This window comes from Folsomia candida, unplaced genomic scaffold (genome assembly GCF_002217175.1).
Source record: "Folsomia candida strain VU population unplaced genomic scaffold, ASM221717v1 Fcan01_Sc017, whole genome shotgun sequence".
Lineage (NCBI taxonomy): Eukaryota > Metazoa > Arthropoda > Collembola > Entomobryomorpha > Isotomidae > Folsomia > Folsomia candida.
This window is the reverse complement of record NW_019091209.1, coordinates 2086609-2110457: the sequence shown is the minus strand read 5'-3', so window position 1 is coordinate 2110457 and position 23849 is coordinate 2086609. Positions and strand designations below refer to the sequence as shown.

Below are 23849 nucleotides of genomic sequence, written 5' to 3'. Positions count from 1 at the left end.
ATCCGTGTGTGTGTATTTCCTTTACACAGGAACTCTACTTGGCCTTCTGCTTGAGCTTTTACATACATAAATACATACCATATTCAATATTATATTATTACTTATGTGCACAAGTCGTCCTTTCCAACGACCAAAAATCCATCTCGGATAGGGCGATAATGTAATAAGGATATGTACGTGTAAAGCAGCGTACATAAAAGTTAACACAATCGTCGTCACCAACCACATATGAATATAACTCGTTCTTCTTCCCTCCTTATAGGAAGGAGAAGGGTTTTTTATTATCTCATTTCCTTGCTGGTGCTGCAACGCACGAAAATTTAGAATTTAAGAAATAGAAAAATTATTGAATGATAATAATATGTGTGAAGATGAGGACGAAGATTTTGTTGTCTACGGTGGAGGAGGAATTTCATAATAATTGTGGTAGGGCGACTACATAATTTGGAAGAGTTTCTTCAATTCGACCATAAGTTGCCAGTCCGTTTTGGAAAGATCATTTCGAAAGTATTCCTTGCACGCATCGATTGACTCTCGGGTAATTTTGGACACCAAGACATCCGTTTCCTCAAAATGACGGCCAAGCATTTTTGGACTATCCCCAGCTGGCTCGATCTTAATACACACTTCCTGTCCTTTGGTTGCCTTTTCCATCTGCTTATGGTTAATTTCAATGCTCGTCACTCGCCCAATCTCTACAAACTCTTTGCTCGGAACACATATCGGAGTTCCTTCCCTGACAACGCCAGCTTCAACAACAACGCCCACGACGATTGGGTCACGGGTGTTGAAAATAAACTGGGGAAGGATTTTCAATTTGCATGGAAAGACGGCGATATGTTTGAACTCGTCTCTCTTCTTCGCCTTTAATTCATCCCGGTAGGCTGTAAACTTATCAAATAAATGATAGATGATATCCGCCTGGAAAATCTTCACTCCCAAATTGTCCGCCAAGTCTTGAGCTTGAAAAACAGAAAAAAGACAATTAGGTTAATCAAATACAATGGAAAGTAAGAAAGTTGGGGATGCATGAAACGTCGGGGATGGAGCACATAAATAATGATATGCAGGTGGGAAATCCACAGAATACGATGCTCACATTTCTTTCTTCTGTCAAGTCATTGATTCATAATCAAAGAGTTTTAGAGTGATTTGATAAACAAATAATTAAAAATGCGATTCATTTACTTCTGGGCCTCTCTACCAAACCCCTTTGACCCCTGAAGAACAAACAATTGCTAATTTTGTTCCACCCAATACACCTCGAGACCAGTGGACCCCTGAACAAGTTGCACAATCTGATGCACAACCAGCCCTTCGTAATTTGGTGGAGGATGCACAGATGAAGGGACAATCCCGGAATGGCAACCCCATTATCCGAAATAACAAGAAATATGAGCACATAAACGCTGCTAAATTGGGGGATATTTTGTATATCCAACAAGTGTTTAAGTTTCTGACAGGGCGTAAACTTTCCATTAATGTTACTCACTCGAATGATTTGAGTTTCAAGGATGCGTTTTTTAAGTAAAGTAATATATTAATTATGTGAATTATTAATAAAATCGGATACTTTACCGTCTCTCTCGATTTTTACGTCGAACGCCAAAATCACCGCGTACCTGCGCAAGGAAAGGACAAGCACAATGTCATCGTCATCATCATTATTATTGTCACCAATCACACCAGATCATCATTATCATCATCATCAGCATCAGCATCATAATGCGGGGTATGTATGTATGGTGTCTCACTATACGACCAACAGCAGGCAGAGGAGGAGGAATAATAAGAGTCACAAAAATCATTTTCATTCATTTCTCTCTCAAACAACCACCAGCGATGATGATGATGATGACGACGACGACGACAACGACGACGGATTATGTATACTATTTTATATTATTATATCAACTTACTGACTGTCATGCTCCAACATTATGGACGCCTTCATGACATCCTTCTTCACCACGGGCCCAATGCGAATGCCAGAGTACTGCAATATACAAGAGAGGAATGAAATGATGATCATAATAATATGTAACAATGACATCTGACACCAATTATTAAGTAGCTTCAGCTACTTTATGTGAAGACTTTGTCTGTCTGTCTGTCTGTCAGCAGGATATCAGGAGAACGGATCGAGATAATCGAAATCGGTTTTCGCCATCATACATAGGACCCCAGGGGGAGGATCCTATCAACTTTTGGGGGCAACCGGACCACACCCCCTTTGGCGACAGGGGGTGTGGTCGGGGCAAAATGAGATTTTTAGTGCAATTTAATCTATAGGTGAAATAGAGTAAAATTATGTGTTCCGGAGTTGTGCCACACCCCCTCGGCGCCAGGGGGTGTGGTTGGGGCAAAATGAGATTTTTAGTGCAATTTAATCTATAGATGAAATAGAGTGAAATTAAGTGTTCCCGAGTTGTTCCACACCCCCTCGTCGCCAGGGGGTGTGGTCGGGGCAAAATGAGATTTTTACAAAAAATTAATCTATAGGTGAAATAGAGTGAAATTAAGTGTTCCCGAGTTGTGGTGGGACCGTTTGGGGTGAAGTACGTCTGAAGCTACTTCCGTATGCGCGTTTGCGACGGTTTATTCACATAATAATCCATTCATAAAACTATCTCTCTCTCTCTCTCTCATGAATACATACTGCACACAAAAGTTATACCCACACACATACACACACCGCTTCGTTCGTTCATCCGTCCATATCCATCCGCTATTCAGCAACAAATCTATCTATGCATTCCTATTTCTAGAGCAGTGTAAGGATTAAAAGCAAGTACAGGTTCGTGGTGGATGAAGTTAGGCAAAATCTCATAAATCATTTCCTGTCTCTGCCTACCATGTCCGGTGCGTTGCCTAAATGGCCGATCCTCTTCCGCTCTTTTCTCTCAACCAGCACAAACCCACCGACCGACCGACCGACGACGACGACGGCCACCACAAAAAGTAAGCATTTCAAACCCTTAAAAAACACATCCGTGCCTGCTGGTGGGTGATAATATGTATGTATGTCCAGCCGACCAAATCATCCTCCAATCTATCTACCTGTTGTTGTTCTGCTCCCCATCATCCATTTACAGTTTATCAATCAGCAACAACCTTCCTCCTTCCTTCCTCTCTCGCCCAAATCTAGAATGAAACGTCTGCCCCTCTCGCTCTCCCTCCCTCCCTCCATTCACAAACAACCACCACCAACCAAACCAACCAATTTCCAACCAATGCACAGTTTTTCCACGACCCCAACAACAACGGATCAAGAAGAAGACGAAGAAGAAGGAGGCAAACATTAAGAAGAAGGCCAACAACCAGACCTTAAACCTGACATATGGACTCGAATGATTGTAGGAGCAGAGGAGCTTTACTTACTTACTTAGGCTTTCGCCTTTTGTTACCCATGCACAAATAAATCCGAGTCTTATAATGTTCAATATTATTATTATTATTGCTTTGCCTAGCTCCCAAGGAGGAAGGGAGGAGTATTACGCGTGAGTATATTTTAATTCTCTCAAACTCCTCTGCATCCTGCCAGGAAGGAAGGCCAGCAAAAGTCGACGACGAGTGTTACATACATACGTCCATCCACATGCTGCTCCTTAAAAGCCAGTTCCTTAAAGAAGAAGAAGAATATTATATTATCATCGTCTTGCTGCTGCTGCCATGCTGCCCAAGAAGAAGACGAAAAAGTTGAAGAAGTTTCCTTCAACTTCAACCTGCCCTTCCTGCTCCTTCTTCGAATCACTACCAACACCACCACCACAAAAGAAGACTTTTAAGCTGATTCAATCTCTGCCTTCTCAAAGTACAATAGACTTTAAAGCCAAACATATTTTACTTTACTGCCTTGCCATCCAGCCCTAGTGGATATCTACCTACGCACAAAAAAACTGGGTTCTTCCGTCCGTCCGTCCGTCTTCCAAATGGTACCAAAGAGAGCAGAGATTATCATTCATTAAAACCCCACCTGCTCGTCCTTTTCCTTTTTCAATGCCTCCTCCGTATGGTCTCGCGTAAGAACGAAGAAGGAGAAAGGATCGTTTCCTTCTTCGGAATAATAATAAATCCAAATCTCTACAACACACTGATTTTTTTTCTCTCTCGACCCAGCCAGCATTAGTCTTATTATTCATCACTTCCTTTTCCACTCACCACTACTTAAAACTACGACAAGGAGGACTTAACAGGAGAGGAGAGGGAAGAGGGGACTTAAAAAAACGGAGCGTATGGGCAAAACCTAAATCTTTCTACTACGCACTCTAATAATAAACCTGGCTTTAAGAAGAAAAAAATCATCTATTTTATTACCACTTCACTACCAAAACCTGTGTGTAATTTCTGCTGCCTGCTGCTGTCTGATTAAACAACAATGCATTCATTCTGATCCTTACTTTACTCTCGTTTTATGTATTTTTCCTCAGTCTCAAAATCTAGAGGCATCATCATCTAGTATTTGATCAAGTCGACAAGTTTGAATGAAAAACTTTCGACTTGGAAAAAGAGGGTGGGTTTTGAGACAGGAAAGAGAATTATCATGGTAAAAAAATGCTCCACTAAAACCGAACCAAAAATCATGATGGGAACGATGACGATGAGGAAAATGTCACCTCGGGGAGAAAAAGGTTTTCAGAAAACCAGATTATTCATGCAGAGATTCAGATCTCTAATCAAATCTGTGCATTCCTGGAAGAAAGGGTAACAAGACTTGAAAAGTGAGTTGTGAATTTATTTCACATTGTTCATCCTAATTTTATTTAAGGATTCAAAAACGAACTTTGAAAACGCTGTTTTTCCACGAAATAAATTTGTTTTGGAAATTTTTTATTTCATGTCAAAGTGAAATATTGTAAAAGGAGGGAGAATAATGCATATGGATGGATGGATGGAGAATGGAAGTAATTTGACGGAAACGGAAAGACGCTCATTTTGTCCTTGATTGCTTGAGTGTAAAATGGAAAACTAACAACATATGCTTTACATTTCCTTCCTGCCTTCTCCTTCATTTTCTAAAGTTCTCACAGAAAAGTTAGCCACAAAACTCAAGCTGTCTTATCCGGCCAGAAAAAGAGAGAGACTCTGCTTTACTTTGCTTTGGTGGTTTTAAGTAAAGTTATCTAAGCCCTAATATATTCCATTCCCTCCATCCGGACCAATTCTGACCAGTAGTAAATACGAGTACCATGTTATGAATGACTTCATTAAATGACTGCTTGCTTACTCTCCCATCACTGAGTGAGACTAATTCAGATGAGACAATTACAACTATTTGCTGTCCATTGGTATCAACTCCAAATCTGAGATTTCAGGCGACTCAGAGCGATGTCAAATACGTATTAACTCATTGTTTTTAAGCGTGTGTGAGTATTTTCCTCAAAAAGCATACAGCTTTCTCTGCATATAGAAGTCAGGCTATACCTCCATTAATATATCATGCATTACCGAGTACTTTTAATAAACTTTGTTAGAAAATAAAATTTACCGGAATTTGGGAAACCTTCAAAAATTCAAGTAAAGCTTCCAGCGATCCAAGAGTTGAAGCCTGGACATAAACCCCCCGTTCGGAAAGACGGATCGAGTTCAAAGCAGTCTTCAACTCACGGGTAATCTCCTCCTTGGCAAACTCCACCTCATCGGATTGATGAGCAACTACCAAGCTCAGACCGGCGATAGCTTTTTCGAAATCTTTGGCAGCAATCTTGACTCCAATTGTTCCACTGATTTCTTTATGCTCGACATACGTGTTCTTCACTCGGAGTTCTTTCATCCCATCGGGCGTGAGGAGGGATCGGATTTGTGTCGTTATCGGACCCTCCGTCCCAGCCACGACGATCGTTTCTCCAATGCGGAGGAATCCGTTGATCAAAATCACGTCGATGGTGGTGCCCAAACCGGGGATTGCTTTCACCTCCAGAACCGTGGCTTGCAGCTCCTTCGAGAACATGAGTCGCTTGGCAAGCATTGTTTGAGAAAGCTCGACAATTAAGGCCATCAGGTTTCCCATCCCATCTCCAGTCACTGCGCTGGTTGGAATCATTGAGATGTAGGTGCTAGGGTCAGGGTTATCATAAAATAGAGCAGCATTTAAACTCTGTTCCGCAAATTGGACCATCACTTCTTTGGATCGCTTATCAAATTCGGCGACGGTAATCTTTGGCTGACTTTTGATTATGTCTCGGACATCCCGCTTCGGGCTGGATTGCCAGTCGTAGAGGCGATCAATCTTGTTGAGAGCGACGACGAATGGAGTCTTTTTTGCTTTTAGTAGGTTAATTGACTCGAGAGTTTGAGGCTCCAAGCCATGCATAATGTCAACGACTAAAATGGCAATATCGCAAAGGGACGAACCTCGGGATCTTAAATTACTGAACGACTCGTGACCCGGTGTATCGATGATCAACAAGCCTGGGACCTTCATCTCCAAATCTGCGAAACCCTTAACAAATTTGGCAGCCTCTTTAATTGCAGTGATGGGCACATTGGTAGCACCAATTTGTTGGGTGATTCCACCCGCTTCGTTATCTTGTACATGAGTACGCCGCAATTTGTCAAGGATTTTTGTCTTCCCAGTGTCGACATGGCCCAAAACGCAGACAACCGGGGAGCGTAAGTTCTTCAAAGTGCGAGCCTTTTGATTCTCTTCGCGTCGTTTGTGAATACGGACGTCGGCCGGTTCTTTCTCTTTGATTTCCTTCTTTTCAGGAACTTCCGACACTGGTTCAATCACAGCCACGCTGCCGGTCTCGTCGTCTTGAGAAAGGGAATCGAGATTTTCACCATCACTTCCGGCCTCGTTGATTTCGCTGCTCTTTGAGACTTCATCATTGGAGGCGGCGCCGTCCTCCGCTTCTTTTTGACGTTTAATCTCTTTCTCCTCGTCAGTCTCTGATTCCTGATCCCAAGCTTCTTTAATTCGTGCTTGCTCCTCTTCAATTTCTTCCTGGGTTTTAGGCGTAGCATTTTCGTTGTCCTCTCCTCCGGCCTCGCCTGATGCAGATTGTTCTTCGGTGGATGTTTGACTTTGAACTTGTTTCTTGGGACGAACTCGAGTTCCAGCTCGTGATGTTTTCCCACCCTTTCCAGCCTCAGGGACTTCGAAACCTTGAGCTTTTAAAGCATCCAGTGTGATCTTGGCTCGTTGTTTGGCAAGCTTTTCCTTCTCGGTTAAAAGAAGACCTAAGACATAATCATATTGCAATATTTATATTTTGATGATTGTACATAATTAAGTTATCATATGCGAAATAAATCATGTAAAATGTCAAGTTATGTATACCTTGTTCTTTAAGCCGTGCAATTTTTTCCTTCTTCTTGCGTTTCTCTCTTTCCTTCTTTTCTTGCTCGAGCCGCAGCTAAAAATAATAGTTAAATAAACACAGGCATATTATAAAAGTCCAACAAATGCATATACAAAATTATAATTTAAAATGAGTCAGTTATGTGCTGTGCGTGTGGAGTCTAATAGCCAGAAACCCTGGCCTCCGAACAAGGTAGTTAAGGAGGCGATTGGTTTCTCGCTATTAAGCTCTACCCGTGCAACACTTAACTAACTCACTTTAAATCATAGACATTTCATTTTGTTAAGAATGAAGAAATAATTAAATATTAAATATTACTCTACCTTTTCAAGTCTTGCATTCTCCGATTCTTCCAAGAGACGGATCTTTTCTTCCTCTTCTTTCAACAATCGTTCCTCCTCTTCCCTCTGTTTCCGGATGTTTTCTTGAATCGCCGCAATTTGAGCCGCAGAAGGACCACCTTTCCTCGGTTTCGGCTTTTCCGGTTCTTTTGCACCTTTTTTCGCTGCGGCAGGTTTCTTCTGCTCTTTAGCCTTATCATCCTCCTGACCTGCAGCCGTCGTTGACTCGCCATCTCCTCCTTCTTCTCCGCCCTTTTGCTTAGCCAACTCTTTCTTCTGTTTCAACTTTTCTCTCTTCTTTTGAGCCGCAGTAAGCTCACGTTTCCCAGACTCGGCACCTTCAGCTGTAAAACAATTGCAAATATAATATCCACAGAGGACAAGATAACATAACATTATACAGTTGATAACCTATCCCAGTCCAGCCAACAAATTTACGGTCGGTTTCTTTATTTCCTGTACATAAGATGAGACATGGGAGGCCATGGACCTATGGCCTCCCATGTCCTCCATACGGAATTAAGCAAAAACCACCGTAAAAATGTTGGCTGGAGTGGGATACGTTACGTGGCTACCATAATATAACAACGTAACAATTAATACTCTCATAAATAAATAATCACAATACCTGTTGCTGGCTGTTGGTCGCCACCCGATTCTCCAGCATCTCCGTCCATATTTTCCTTGTCCATTGAGCCTTCTAACTGTCTTTATTTCTTTCCCACACAAACTTTTCCTTTCCGATGCAAAACACACACCTGATGAATGAACGAAAACGAATATTTTAAATTCCAATCCTTACGTAAAACACATTTGTACACTAAATCTAAACTACTACGACCAACCACGAAAATCAGTAAAAAATGACTCACCAGCCTGTACATAAGTGTACCTCCGTCCGTCCTTATTCCAAATTGGATCCCCTTCGTTCACACCCTCCTCCAAATTCGTGTCCCACAAAGTACAAATTTTGCAAAATTTACAAAAATCAAAGTTTCCTCAATCCTCCTCCTGCCCGCTGCAAGTAAGAGGAACGTTTTTCGATAAAAAATGAGTCCTCCTCTATTATGATTTCATTAATTTGCCTTATCTTACCTTATCTGTCGCGAATTGTGAGAGAGTTGGTTGGTAAAAAAATAGTGTCAGTTGTATAAAGTCAAATTCAATACGTTGTGGTGGCCGACGTGCGGAAGAAATTTCGTTTCGTCTGCCTTTCTCTCTTCTGCACCATATTGTGGGTCAAATTCAGCTCACGAATCCCGCAATCCCATCAACTCGATGCCTTCCCAGCATGTAGCTCGTCCGTTTTTGAGATGTCTCAGAAACGATTTTGAAATTTTGACCAATTAAACTAAAATTAATCGATGACAAATTTAATTAGGATGTAATTTAATTAATTAATTTTCGAAAGACACGATCTCCCAATAACATAGAGAGACGATCCTGCCATCAAATAACCGTGGGGACATCTGTGTCCCCACGCTCAGCCACTGACCATATTTACTGAAACTAACAAGATTCTCAACATTTACCATCAAGGCTTGAATTACGCAGGATCGAAATCTTTCAAAAATAAGAATATGAACCTTGCCAGAAAAAATGAGGGGTCAGGTTCAGGTCAAAGTCTGAATGGCTGTCCTCATCGTCTCACTGACAATGGAGGAGGTCTCCCAGTGTATGGTCTCCAATTTTGGGTAAATTAGTCTCAATTGGAGACAAATAAAATTAGGATGAAATTAGGGAAAGACACGATCTCCCAATGGGCACGTTTGGCAGGGATATTTGCATCCGAAGAGGAGAGAACGCGTAGTAAAGTTGACAAATTTTATATACACTTTCTAAATTTACTGCGCATTTTCTCCTCTTGGGATGCAAATATCTCGGTCAAACGTGCCCATTGGGAGATCGTGTCTTTTGCAAATTTCATGGTGATTAAATTTGCTATCGATTGAAACTGATTTACTCAAAATTGGAGACCATACGCTGGGAGACCTCCTCTATTATCAGTGAGACGGTGTCACACATTGAGGACCGGCATTCAGACTTTGACCTGACCCCTCATTTTTTCTGATGAGGTTCATATTCTTATTTTTGAAAGATTTCGATCCTGCGTAATTCAACCCTTTTGGTAAATGCTGAGAATCTTGTTAGTTTCAGTCAGTAATATGCCCAGTGGCTGAGGAAGCGTGGGGACAAAGGGACAATGTCCCCACGGTTATTCGATGTCCCCATCATAAGGGCGTCTCTTCATGTTGTAAAAGTTTGTAAAATTATTTTTACCAAACTTACAGATTTTACAAGTTACCAATAGATAACTGCTTGAATATAAGATATGCTGGAAAACCATATTATTCTAAAACCTATCCTTACTATTTTCTAAATAAAAAATGCTATATACAATTTTTACATGGGTATGAAAAGCACCATAAATTCATCGCATAGCAAAGTATCATACTTTAAGTGTGCATATTGCACATGCATACTTTAAGTACGCAGCTTAAAAATATCACGCGAACAATATTTACATCGACAGATCTCTGCTTAGAATTTTTTGAAATAAATGAATAAGAAGTTTAACATGATTAGTGCTTAAATTTTAACACCGATGCGTTCTCTTTTTTCAGAAGTACATGAAATGAAAAAACGAAAAACCTAAATTCAATCTGAGTAGGTTTATTGTGTTACTAACTAAATACTAATTTGAAAACTTGCAATCCAAGATTTGAGGATGTATATATATCGCAAAATTTGGATACTTGAGGTCACCTTATCTACAGGAATATTTCCATGCACACGTCCCACGTGACTTGCCCAATCTCTCTTTTGGAAGAAGCCTTTCTTGCAGTGGGGACATGTCCATCTCGACCGCTTTTTGAACTCGACTCAAATGTTCTCGCATATTTCTAGGGTTGCCCCGGGTAGTGGGTATTCCCGGTACCCGGCTACCCGGTACCCGGCATGAAATATTTACCGGGTACCCGGCATGAAATATTTACCGGGTACCCGGTACCCGGCCGGGTATTCATAAATATTTAAATATTAGTGCAAATAATTTTTGTTGCTCTTATAGAATTTTAGTTTTTTATTAATAACAAAATTGTGCATTTTCCATTGACTAAAAAATACTCAAAGGTACCCAACATAGGCGGAAATATGTAGGCATTAAAATATTAAGAATTGTATAACTCCATTAACTAGAGGTTTTATCGTTACCCGTTTTCGAATACAAACCAAGCCGGCACAAGTTGTGCTTTAAAAACAATAAGCTTTCTGCATGAACCGCCGTAAGCTTATTTCGGTTTTCTTCATAAACATTCCCAGCTTCCGAAAATAGTCGCTCGCTGTATACGCTGCTTGGGGGTGCACACAAGAATTTTGAAACATTAAAGGATAGATGTGGATATTTTTTCTGGTTTAATTTCCAAAATTTTAACGGGTCGTTGCATCCCTTCTCATCATTGTATAATGGCAGAAGAGGCTGCGATGCATACAAGTTAATTTCTGCTGATATACATAATTGACCGCGTTGTCTCATCGGATTCCAGGTCACCTTGGGAGCTTAATGCTACGTTAGCCGACTTTGTAATTTCTTTAAAACAGTCCCATAAAGTATCATGCGTATAATCCAAGATGTTTGACGGTCCACACGGTTCAATATTTGATGAGCTGGCGGCTTGTTGCAAATTATGTGCGGCATCGGGTCCCCTGGACTCTTTAATCGTGGCGTTTGTGATATACTTCAGTAGATTTTCTTTAATAATGTTTCGGTTCTCAGCACGGAAGAAAACAAATTTGTATCGTGGGTCCAAACTATGGGTTGTCCCCATATTGAAAGTGTCAAGGTTCCCTCTATTTGTTCACCCAGTTAAAAATGAATTTCGCACATGTAAAAATCATAAAAATTGGCAAATTTGATTAGCTTTCTAAAACCGAAAACAGAATTCGATTATCTCTTTTCGTTTTAAAGTGACAGCACAAAATGTAGAGGAGGTGGAAAACTTAGTTTGCCACTCGCGCAAAAACGTGATTTTCTCGGGTCGGGAAAAGGCTCGTGACCACTTTATCCTTCGAGGAATGCAAGGGGCAAAATTAAGCATACAGTATACATATCTAAGGATAGTGAAAATGCAAAATATAAAATTTGGCCTTGCCGACTTGTCCGCCAGCAGACCAAAACACACACGAGAAACATGAAAAAACTTTTACAGAAAATCCCAACAGGCCCGTGAAGGATGCACCCAGACAACTAAAAATTTCGAAAACCTATCTTCGCAAGATCAAAGCCAATAAGGGCTTCAAAACTTACAACACTAAAACCGCGCCAAAGTACAATCAAGATAAAAAACAGAAGCTAAAATAAATTGTCGAAAATTTGATGAGAAAATGTTGAAATCGACTTCCAAAAGTTTGCCGTCGTGGATTATGAAAACTACGACCCCGTTGACCTCGAAGCATCAATCGTGTAAAGTTCTGCTCATGTGGAAGTAAGAATGACGTTCGTTCGAAATTTAAATTCAAATCCAAGCAAAATTTCGGATGAAATACATAAAATGGTGTTATGTATATATGATTATACATAAATAAGTGGTACACAGTGAGAGGAGACAGAGGAGAGTATTTATTGGAAGAGAGTTAAAGCTGGAGTGAGTACAGATTCATAACTAATTACATATACATATCTACGTAGGCATACATATACCTAACAATGGCTGGCGATCGACAAAAATGGGACCGTCTCAAATCCATTCGCCTCCACGAAGAGTTTGAACTTTTGGATTTATTTCAAAGAGTGTATCATCAGGAGATTGACCCCCTCTATCAAAAACAAACACGTTTTATTTTTCCCTGGCATGGGTACGTACCAGAATGCCAAAATAGTGACCAAGTACCTCGAAGGGAAAAAAGTTGATTTTGTCGATAAAATAGACAAGGCTCAAAAAGTACCTCAGTGTCGACCTATTAAAACAATTTGGGCATTACTTAAGAAATAATACTGTCATAAAAAAATTATATCACAAAATTTGCAAGAATTTCATCGGGTTATGGAGAAAACCATCATAGAAGTTGATGAAACGAGTGGCGAAGCGCTCATGAGAGGTGTGCGACAAAATCGTCTCTCCACTGGTACTGAAGGGGTATCTGGACAACTGAAGGATTACAAAACTTCGGTATGCTCATCGTTGGTATTCCACAAAAGATTCGTTAGATTTGATTCATGCATGCAATTTCTGCAGGTCAAAATAGACTGACACTTTCAATAAGGGGACAGTTAATAGTTGCAAAGGTGAAGTTATCATCTTTCTCAGTTGCCGAGAAACGTGTGTTCAAACTGCGAAGTAACTCTGATTTCAGTGCTTTAACACCGCTGTGAAATGGGTCGTCCTTCTCTAAATACCTTCGTAGCATTGCAACTGCAGGAAGAACATCCGCAATGGTACATCGATCTGAACTAATCCTCTTGGTCAATTCTTCAAATGGTTTTAGCAAAGATACCATAGATCCCAAAATATTCCATTCGTTGTTTGAAAGGATCGTCAATCCGATATCAGGGGCGATAGCTGAAATTGCTCGGCGCTGTTCATATAAGCGTTCCAGCATTAGGTAGCTAGAATTCCATCGCGTAGGGACATCTTGCACCATTTTATGGCACGGCAACCCCAAGTCCTTCTGAATCGATTCCAGCAAAGAGCAGGCACTAGCAGAATGATTAAAACGCGTCGCAATATTTCTTGCTCGTGTCATTACATCACTAACTGCTTTCCGTGAACGGATTGAGTCCTTAATTACAAGTTGTAATTTGTGAAGAAAGCAAGACACACTTGCAAGTCCAGCGTCATCAATTCCTTTGACCATGCTAGCACCATTGTCCCTGAAAGATTAAAAATTAGTAGCATAATACCAAAACTACATTTTGTTAATGTATTGTAGTGCTGTCCCCGAGCTCGAGCGGGCTCGGTTTTATTACCAGGATACGAGTTACGATCTCAGTAAGCCGGCCCGCAAACTGCTCAATTAATATTTGAAAGAGCTAAATTTCTTAATAAACGAAACTAAGCAAATTACGATCCGGTTTGCGTGCCTAATTTACATGGTAAAATTGGAGCTAGTTCGGTAAGGCTGGTTAAAATTAGTACTATAAACAAAGCGATCCAGTATTTCAGCCCGACTCGGCTCGTGAGAAGCACTAATGATTTAGATATTTGTTTAGAGATCCTGTGTACCTGACAATAACGTGAACTTTTGACTCGACTATTTCCCACGAGTTCAACATTTCTTTGACAATTTCCGCAATTGCCTGTCCAGTATGGCTACCAACAAAGTGTTTTGTGCAGAGTACGAAGTTCAAAGTTTCAAATCGATGAATCCAGTGCCCAGTAAAACTTATGAAACTTAAGTTGTTCTCCTTGCATGTCCAAATATCGCTGGTAAAAGATATTACTGTGGCGTGGCTCAATAACGACTGCACCTTTGCTTTTGCTTCCTGGTATAATGTCGGCACGACCTTTTCGGTAAAATAAGTACGTCTAGGCACCTTGTTAAAATTTATATTAAAATTAAATAGATTGAAATTTTCGCGCGATGCATATAATGCTTCAGATTTGTCTTTATAATAAATGCAGGAAAAAAATGTCCCAATTTATGGCTTACTTTGTAACGTGGTTGCAAATGACTCATTAACCTTCTAAATCCTTCATTTTCTACAAATCTATATGGCTGACAATCGATTGCGATCATCTCGCCGATTTTGCGATGAATTTCAATTGAGCGGTTGTCATTTATGTCCCACCCCTTCGACATCTGAAATGCTTCCTTGATTCCGATTTGTCCTAGCCGCGGTTTTTTTGGCTGAAGAAATCCCTCATCCTCATCAATTTCTTCATGTTTCCCAGTTTCAATCGTTGGCCGAGACTTTTCAAACATAACATATTCGGAAGTGTGTTTCCCTTTGAAGTGCTTGATCATGGTGGACGTCGTTGCATTTTTGCCGATGCCTCTATGCACCACGGCGTCACAGATATTGCAAATTGCTCGGGATGAGTTGTCTGGGTCAAGCTTAAAATATTTCCAAGCTTCACTTCGCTGTTGCACCTTATTCGCTGCAAGAAAAGTATAAAAAAATAACGCAGTTGGTCAAAAATATTTACATGTTTAATTTATTTCTAACATGATGAACCAAATATTATTTACACCAACCTGAACCCGACGAACTTGTCGAACTTGTGGTAGACAAGTCAGGTTGCCGATTTGTTGCAGATGTCGACGTGCCCTCCACCCCGTCATCAACGCTAGCAACGATACTGGGACTTGATGGGCTAGTCGAATTCAGTATTTATTTTTAAACTACTTTGTAATTTTTAATTTAATAAATTAAAGTTTTAATTCGCCCAAATTTAAGTCAACGAGTCAGCCGAGCTAGTATTTCCTCAACAACTTGCTGAGTTTGGCGACTGATGTGAATGAAGTGTACGGGGCAAAGTAATCCTCCCCATGCATTGCAAGTTATAACTACTCTCTACATGCAGATATGCAAGAAATAAAATCAATGCCATTGAAAAAGTTCTTGTAAGCTTTTTAATTTCGTGTAACTCGACAAAATATGCAATTACCCGGCCGGGTAAACCGGGTAGTTGAACTACCCGGCCGGGTACCGGGTATCCCAAAAAAGGCCGGGTATGCCGGGTACCGGGTAACTACCCGGTACCCGGGGCAACCCTACATATTTCCATCACCGTTCTTTGTAGATATAGAGACGCCGCAGATGTCACATATTGCAAATTTTTCGCCCGTCTCATTGTGTACTTTGGCGACATGCTCGTCGCACTTAGTTGTGGAGGAGAATTTTCATGCACAGTTGGGACGCTTCTGAACATATTTGGCCGTTATTATGCGTGCGAAATTTGTTTGTGAATAATTTTAGCAGGAAACTTTAAAATTTCCGAAGATTATATAATACACCTTTCATAATCATTGTGCTTCACTAATTTAGCGATAAATATGGTCATGGTCACATTCGCATACATTTGAGAAGTCGAGTTGCTCAACGGAACCCTTCAAATGTAGCTGCCATCAAAGATGTTATCACAGGGGAATTGGGAAAATTTACCAGAATGTTACCAAAACCTGGTGGAGTCAATAATCCAAGCCGTAATTGGAGGCCAAGCAAAATATGACATTATTAGTTCAGGCATATGATTAATTGTGTTGCGTTAAATTTTTTTTTTTTAAATTAAATTTTGTCTGTACCAATTACACTCGGTCCCCTTTGCCTGAAATTTTGTAAATATGGAGAAACATACTATACATGACGAACAAATGGTCAAGAAGTAATATTGAAATGTGAAAGCGAACATGAGTCATTACAGATAGAGTGGGACCCATGCATGCTCACCCTATGATTAACTTTGTTATGTACTGTACATGAAGTTCCATCGATTGCAGGTAAAGTTTGATATGAAATTGTAATTTTGCAGACTGACTTCATGCAAATTCAGAGATGTCGATATTTTGCAGACTGCAAATTGCAGTCTTTCCAACATTTCCAATAATTTTACATTCCTAATGGCCCATACATAACCCATCAATATGGGTCGAACGAACGACCCATTGCATTTTGTCCGGCGGGACTTTCAAAGCAATCAGTTGAACACGTGTGAGTCAACAAATTCCGTTCAACGGTCAACAACTAATAAATTTTCAACATTTTAATTTTAAGTGTATAATACACTGTATTCCAATTATTAGAATTTTCAAACATTTGGGACTACATTGTTATCGTCAGGAGCCAATAAAATGGAGGGGGAAGACGCAATGCTTCTTGAACAAAATTGTCGATACTACCCTTCATGTCGGAAGAGTATGTGGGACTCAAGTAGTTGTGGGTGTGCCACTGCAGAAAGTGATACCGAAACGGAATGGAGACAACATTCCATCTTGCCCTACATCGAAAATCAAAAGGTGAGCGAATATGTCGACTAATTCTCATCGGTTATCTGGGCGACATTTTGTAACGCTTTTACGTAAGTACATAATTGTATTTATCAGTACACTTTCGGAAGCATGTACACCTCGAGGGAGGAACAGGGCGAATTCATCTTTGTGCAGACCAAGAAAAATCCCGGAAATCTGGCCGAGATAACCTGTTCAAGTGGAAATTACTGGATCACACCGGGCGGGGTAAGTCTTACGAGATAATTGATTAGCTTTATTGCAAATTAATGGACTAATAACTCAATTTATCACTATTTTACTTGTTCTTTTATTATTTCAATGTATAGAAAAGAGTTGTTTTGATCAATGATGACCAGTTGAAGAAAAACTGTCGCACGAAACTCAACTATGGCGACAAGATTGCTTTACTCGGAAAAGTTCGACCGAGACGTGGACTTCATCCAACGATTAAGCACGAATCCCTTAATGGATTCTTCCTATTTAAAGTAAAGTTTTAATTTATTCGGTTTGGTTAATGATTATTGGACTAATTTCAAAATTATTAGGAATGTCGTCGTGCTATGGAACGACAAGAAGGGGAGGAACCGAGCATGCCAGATGACGAGGAAAAAGTTACCTTCACACCAGGACAAAATTACCTCGTGAGTCGGAAATTGGCCATAATTCTTAATGCATGCTTGATATATACCAACTAACATGTTTATAATTTTTGGCAGGTATTGTCCCACATTTTTTCTTACCTCCCGTTCAAAACTCTGAAGATCGCACGATTAGTATGCAGTCAATGGGACGAGGAAGCTACTCGGATTCTAAAGAAAAAATCCACCGTTGTCTTGGACTTTGATTGCCGACACAATTATCAACACCCAATGGGGTCGATGAGGTTGCTTCGATACGTTAAAGAAATGAAAAACCTCCATCCTAACAGTTTGTACTTGAGGCTGCCGCCTTTCCCACCAGCGCATCGTAACTTAGAAGGAGGAAAATTAGCCGTGAAACTGGTTGACGATCTGAACTGGTTTTTGCAACTGGATCGATCTCGTCACATCACACGGTTGAATTTGGGTGGACCAATCTTCTCAGGATTCGACTACAAAATCCATCTCGCCATTCTCAAGAAACTCCAAGCAACCCTTTGCGAACTAGAGTTAGCTTGGTATTTTGACTTCTGGGACGAATCTAGTGATGACTTCGCTTTTCTGACGGAGGACCTCCATCTTAACAAGCTCGAAGTATTCATCTTCTCCATTCATGCGGATCGCGTCCCTGCCAAAGTCCTCTTGGCCATCATGTCCTCCTGGGCGACAGCAATTCAAGGCATCAAAACCTTGAAACTTAATTGCCATTCTAACGACGAAAGGAACTTAATCAACTGCTTGCTAAAGTATGATAAGCCTCTTCCGAAATTGGAAGCTTTTATTGGCCAATCGACACGCCAAATTGTTCTTGACTTACTTTTGAAGTTGACTAATCCCTTGAAGACGTTGAAATTGAACAGGTTAGTATGTTTGGAACGACGAGAGAATTTCGCCAGTTTGGAAAATTTAATCCAGAAGCACGCCCGTACATTGGAAGAGTTTGAGTTCATTTATGACGTCGACCAGCAAAATCTCGAAGCTCTCCACCTACCCATTTTTCCCCGACTGAGAACCCTTTCTGTCGGATGGTGGAAACTTTCCGACCTGAAAATTTGTTTCCCCTCTGCACATGATAACGACGATGTCCTCGACTATGAGAGGCACCTTCCCAGACTTGACGCCCTCTCGCTATCCATGTTCCCATCTATCCATCCAATCACTGCTTCATGGGCAGATCAACGAAGCAAACTGGAGATTTTTTTCCCCACACGTGACCGAAATGGGGAGCCTATTGAGACGAGATGTGTCACCTTGAGGAAACTTGATTCACGTGTCTCCCTCCCGTTTGCACGACGTGCTTGGTCGCAAATCGAGTTTCCTGCCGACCTCCCAATCAGCGATATGTTCCCAAACGTGTGGAATGATTGGATGACGAGGCGAAGGACCGAGGAGTCATCCCCACCATCAACAAAGGAATCATTACCAGTGGCGATATGAAGGTCAACTGTAAACCAGTACAGTGACAATACATCAGAAGAGTCACCCAATTAAAAATGACGAATTTCAATTTACTTGTATACTCCGGATAGGTACGGTTTGTTTTTAGGTTTAGTCTTTGGTGTTTTTATTTTAAAAATTTGTGCCTTAAACTTTTTTCTGGCATTCGTAAATCCCTTTTGCCAAGTCCTTGCGTGCGAAATCTTATCAGAAATATGTAAATAAATAATCGCAAATGTCCAAAATTTTGTATGCAAGCATTTATTTCGCATCAAATCAGCAATTCATAGTGACTTGTTGTTGTCTCTTCAATCGTAGTAGAAGTTTTTGACTCATTCTCACCTTGCCTCATCATCCATCATGGACCATGATTCATGGTGCATTAGTTTTGCCTTTGCTCATTCTCATTCTCATCTTGCCTCATCTGCATTTGCACCCATCACCCCAAATCTCATCTCACCTTCGGTTTCGTCTTGTCTTTAGCGATAGAATTTTTTTTTGTAAATTACATCTTTCCAAATTTTCTCATTTTCAATTTTTTTTATAATTAAATTAGACTACCTAAATTTTAAAGCATAAGAAAAATATACAGGGTACAAATACCGCAAAAACTAGTCTGAGATTTAGTAAAAAAAAAATGAAAGCAATGGGATTTTCCGAACTAAAGTATAGGAGTTAGAAAATCATTTAACTGTAGAATTTGTTATTGACCATGACGAGAGTAAGACGCTCAGTACGTTAAATTGGTAAGAAATGGTCTCGAAACAGTACATGAATATTTCCTGGAACGTAGCCGAAACTTTAAATACTTTAATTTACTCCACGTGTCGTCACTCCTCGAGATTATTATTATTATGCATGTCATTTATTTATGTACTTTCAGAGCCTCATTTTATGTCAAGAAGTAAAATTCCACCATTTATATGACCCATATATTTACTACTCCTTAACTAACTTTTATGTCTGGCAATCAAATTTCACTCGAGTTTAATTCTCTTTCATTTCTTCACATCTTTATTGCTGTTCCGATAATTAATTGTCAACACGAAAGAAAAAAACACGTTCATTAAATTTTACTCGCAGGTACAGTACAATAACGGAATCGTTACACATAAATATTATTTTTAGTTCTTTCGCATGTAATTAATTAATTTTATCACTGTTTGAGTTTGAATTATTAACTAGATGGCTGGTAAAGAAGGAAATGATTTTATCCGCGGCAGTGCCAGGATTTACGAGTCCTCCTTCCACCTGGTGGATTAGCTGGTCAGTCTTACTCTTAAGGTCCAAGTCTTCCATGATGAATTGTTGGAGACCGTCTTGAACGTGGGTCCAGGTCCAAATGACGCGTTGGTGGGCTCGTTTAGAGGCAAATGTTTCTTCCGTAGCTTTCTGGTAGTTGAGAATTTCTTGCCAGAATTCGTCAAACCCTTCGGAAGTTTTGGCCGAGACGCCGAGAACCTGTGGGAAAACGGGGGCGTTAATTTGTGAAGGTGGCGTTGGTGGTCAAATTTCATATGTAAATAAATACCTTCGTCTTCCAGTTAGGGTTGCTTGGACGCATAAATTTGAGAGAGGATTGATACTCGTATTGAGTCCGATGAGCCGCGTTTTTAAGGTCACCATCACATTTAGTAACTAAAAGGATATCGGCTCGTTCTACAATTCCTCGCTTAACGCCTTGTAGTTCATCCCCACCGCCGGGTGGAATTAACACGACGAATATGTCCACCATGTTGGAAACGGCGTATTCTGACTGACCCACACCTACACAATATGTGACATACACATTTTTTATCTTGTGACATTTTAGAGATTTATTAAGCATTATTATTACTGACTGACCAACTGTTTCCACAATGATTACATCATATCCTGCATATTCGCACACCAAGATGACTTCATTCGTAGACCGGGTAACTCCGCCCAAATGTCCTCGTGCGGGAGAGGGTCGAATGTAAGCGTTCATGTCTCGAGTCAGTTCCGGCATGCGAGTCTTATCTCCAAGAAGGGATCCCCCCGTCGTGGCGGAGGAAGGGTCGACAGCCAGCACGGCAACTTTCTTCCCCATTTTGGTGAGAGATTTGCCGAAAATTTCGATAAAGGTGGATTTCCCAGCGCCGGGGGGTCCTGAAAGCCCTAAAATATAGATAGAAACGATTACTAAAATTCAATTTCTAAAAAAATCAACTCAAATTTATGAAATCCTACCAATTCTTAAACTCTTTGTCTCTCCCTTTTTCGAATTTTCTATCAAAATCGCCTCCAACATCTCCTTCGCCATAAGTTTCTTGCCCGCATGGGTAGTTTCCACCAACGTAATCGCCTCTGCCAGTGACCCTCTATCGCCACCTTGAACCCGACCAAGTAACCGTTTCAACCGTCCTTCATTTTGACCTTTGACATCCTCCCTTCTCATAAATTTTTGACTGCAATAACATTTGGCACAATTAGTTATAAGCCTCCCTTGTCCCACCTGGAATTCCAATCATAAATATTGTCGGTTGCATAAGAAGAAGTTATTATCGTGCGTTGCGTAACGCAAATATGTAAGTAAAAAATTGCACTTTACTAAACTAAACTTTGACCAGTCAGCCTTATCATCAGTTATCACATTTAATTGGTAAAACAACAAGACCACCACCAATTTATTTATACAGACAGGTCACTCAACAAAACTACTAGACTTATCATCATCGTGTAAACTCTTCTCGATAATGACAACGATAACAACTTTGCAAATAACAAATCAAATCGACATATTTTCATCGTTACATTACACACCAGCCAAACCACATAGTTTTACCAAATTAAATAACAAATACCACGAAAATATGGCACACTGACCTGACAATGGAGCTTATTATTCGCCAGTGGGGACCGCAACCTCCAAAAATTGACCACCACATGAGCAGCCCTCATTTTTTTCGACCAAAACTAAAACACGTCTCTCTCCCCTCAATTTTTGCCTTTTTTCAACTTTTTATTACTATTTTTTTTTGTTTCTGGGGAATATTTCAAGAAAAACAATATTATTAAACCGACCGGTATTTATATTTGCCGTGGGCAAAAATAAGCAAAAATCAGTTGGATCCTCACAACAAGTGAGAAACCATGCCAGCTGAGACACCTTTAGTCGATAATAAATTCGTCCATGAAAACGATTCATGCAAGTCGTCGTTTCATCGTCACATTGTGAAGATTATCAGTAAAACCAGAATTACATAAAGCATCATCATCATTATTATTACAATAAGATAACAGCTTAACTAACTTAATGATAATTACTTAAATAATCGCCCATCACGTCTCGTCTCTTCCTCCCCCTTCGAAATATTCCGAGTACAAACAAGATAAGATACATCTTCTAGATAAGCAGATATCTCAATTTTTCCCAAATAAATGAATGCCCCCTCCTCCTCAAGTATGATATAACTCAACGTTGTGTAATTTCAAGTAGTAATCCTACCCAGTCCGTATAAAAAGTCGCATCATCATTATTTTATGAGCTACAAGATCCTCTTATTCTGCTGCTTGCTACAATCTTCTTATTTCGTATGGTCGACAAGCTGGAGAGGAATGATACGATCATCATCATCATGTCGTCGGCGTCGTCGGCGTCGTCGTCGTTGGGGGCTCGCTTGCCATCCAATTCGAGCAGGTGGCTTTCCAACCAATGTCGGAATTGTCCGGAGCTTTAGAGGCCAGGCCACAAAACAAAAGTAAAGTTGTGTCTGTGCTTAAATATTTTTCTTCTTGGATATTTTTCTCGATTAATGATGTATAATAATATCAGCAGCATCATCACATAACAGAACACGCACTTCCTTGACACATATATGTAATGTACGTAATATGTAACGGGATGGAATGGGATCATCAAAAATATGTAGGCACCTACGCACTCGCATTAATCAAAATGTTGACAAAGTAACTTAGTTTCATAATTTTCTCGAAAAAAGAAAAAAACATAACATTCGGAAATGTTTTCTTCTTCAGAAAAGGTTAAAGGTTGGGGTGCATTATGTATGTAAAGAGTCCACCAAAACACAATATCCTATCCAACCCACGCACAATATGCTGAGATTTCGAGAAGAAAGAAAGCAAGAAGCTATACATATGCAGGCCATTTCTTGATGATGATGACGGCATATAGCTGGCTGGATGCAGTGGCCGCGGAATGGACAATGTCCCCAGGGTTATTCGATGTGGGCATCATCTTATATAAACCCGGCCCTCCCCTGTTAATGTCCCCCCGGCTTCTTCCGCGGCCACTGGCTGGATGACACAAATGTAGAGCTAGTAACTGCAATATGCAATGTAATATGTAACAAGTAAACCAACCAAACTGGGGGAGATACGCATGGGAGATGCGAAGAGTTGCTTAATATAGAATCTCACACACACATAGTGCGTATGCAATGCATTCAGAATCTGGTACGGGATGGATATGTATATGCAATGCAACAATAAAATGGTTGGTGAGACATCGCAGGATAGGAAAAGGGTAGAGTGGGTGGGTCAATCTCAAATGAAACTCTGGGGCGCATGTTGTAGGCCAAGGAAATCAAGATGGATGTAGCTTTGGGGGGATTTGTGAGGCAAAAAGTGCGTAGCTACGCACAATTTGGTGCGTCAAGGGGAAAAGTGAAGTTCGAAGAGGTGAGGGGTTCAGTTTTTGGGGTAAAGTTCGACAAATTATGGACTATTTCGACCCAAATTGAGCCGAATAAGTAAGTATTGAATGTACATAAGTACATACAAAATTTTCCTATCTTTGGGGGGATTTGTAACCCAAAAAGTGCGTAGCTACGCACAATTAAGTCGAAAAGTGAAGTTAGAAGAATTCGGAGTTCCACTTTTTGGAGCAAATTTTCCCAAATTATGGGCTATTTCGACCCAGCAAGTAAGCATTTATTTCTGGAATTTACGTACATATATGTATAATTTGTCGCTTATTATTCCTTGACATTTATCCTGTTGGAATTAGAACTACCAAAAATAGGCCGCGGCCGCCTCTCTATTTTCCACATTCCATCCATGCAATACAGCTCAGTTTCTCTTTGAGGGATAATTTTCCGCTGGAAATTCAATAAATTCGCCTTCATGAATAGAGAGACGATTGTGAAAACTCTGGTAAAATTCGGATCTATTGAAATCCTTGGAATTACCTGCCTCGT

At 40.3% G+C, this 23849-nt stretch overlaps 3 protein-coding genes and 1 long non-coding RNA gene across 5 annotated transcripts; 2 read left to right on the top strand and 2 right to left on the bottom strand.

Moving 5' to 3' along the window:
• Positions 1 to 229: 229 nt before the first annotated feature.
• On the bottom strand, positions 230 to 8891 carry LOC110856692 (eukaryotic translation initiation factor 5B). Its single transcript, XM_022105195.2, has 9 exons — positions 8741 to 8891; positions 8518 to 8663; positions 8274 to 8403; positions 7628 to 7989; positions 7283 to 7358; positions 5489 to 7182; positions 1920 to 1996; positions 1579 to 1622; positions 230 to 962 (listed from the first exon to the last, which is right to left on the bottom strand). Exons 3-9 carry the CDS (start codon positions 8335 to 8337, stop codon positions 436 to 438), a joined length of 2844 nt encoding a protein of 947 aa, XP_021960887.1. The 5' UTR covers positions 8338 to 8403; positions 8518 to 8663; positions 8741 to 8891; the 3' UTR covers positions 230 to 435.
• On the top strand, positions 2545 to 4399 carry LOC118437890. The gene is made up of 2 exons (XR_004836461.1): positions 2545 to 2961; positions 3032 to 4399. It is a non-coding gene; the product is annotated as an uncharacterized LOC118437890 (long non-coding RNA).
• A 7385-nt stretch (positions 8892 to 16276) lies between the features above and the next one.
• On the top strand, positions 16277 to 18914 carry LOC110856723. The gene is made up of 5 exons (XM_022105249.2): positions 16277 to 16600; positions 16688 to 16819; positions 16921 to 17079; positions 17140 to 17235; positions 17311 to 18914. The coding sequence occupies exons 1-5, from the start codon at positions 16436 to 16438 to the stop codon at positions 18667 to 18669; spliced, it is 1911 nt and encodes a 636-aa protein (XP_021960941.1). The 5' UTR covers positions 16277 to 16435; the 3' UTR covers positions 18670 to 18914.
• A 746-nt stretch (positions 18915 to 19660) lies between these two features.
• LOC110856784 (methylmalonic aciduria type A protein, mitochondrial) lies at positions 19661 to 22206 on the bottom strand. 2 transcript variants are annotated; one of them, XM_022105331.2, is made up of 5 exons: positions 21517 to 22206; positions 20881 to 21145; positions 20515 to 20808; positions 20201 to 20436; positions 19661 to 20130 (listed from the first exon to the last, which is right to left on the bottom strand). In XM_022105331.2, exons 1-5 carry the CDS (start codon positions 21589 to 21591, stop codon positions 19813 to 19815), a joined length of 1188 nt encoding a protein of 395 aa, XP_021961023.1. In that variant the 5' UTR covers positions 21592 to 22206; the 3' UTR covers positions 19661 to 19812. The 2 variants fall into 2 exon arrangements, with proteins under 2 accessions (XP_021961023.1, XP_021961024.1); XM_022105332.2 differs by having other exon boundaries at positions 20881 to 21098.
• Positions 22207 to 23849: the final 1643 nt, after the last annotated feature.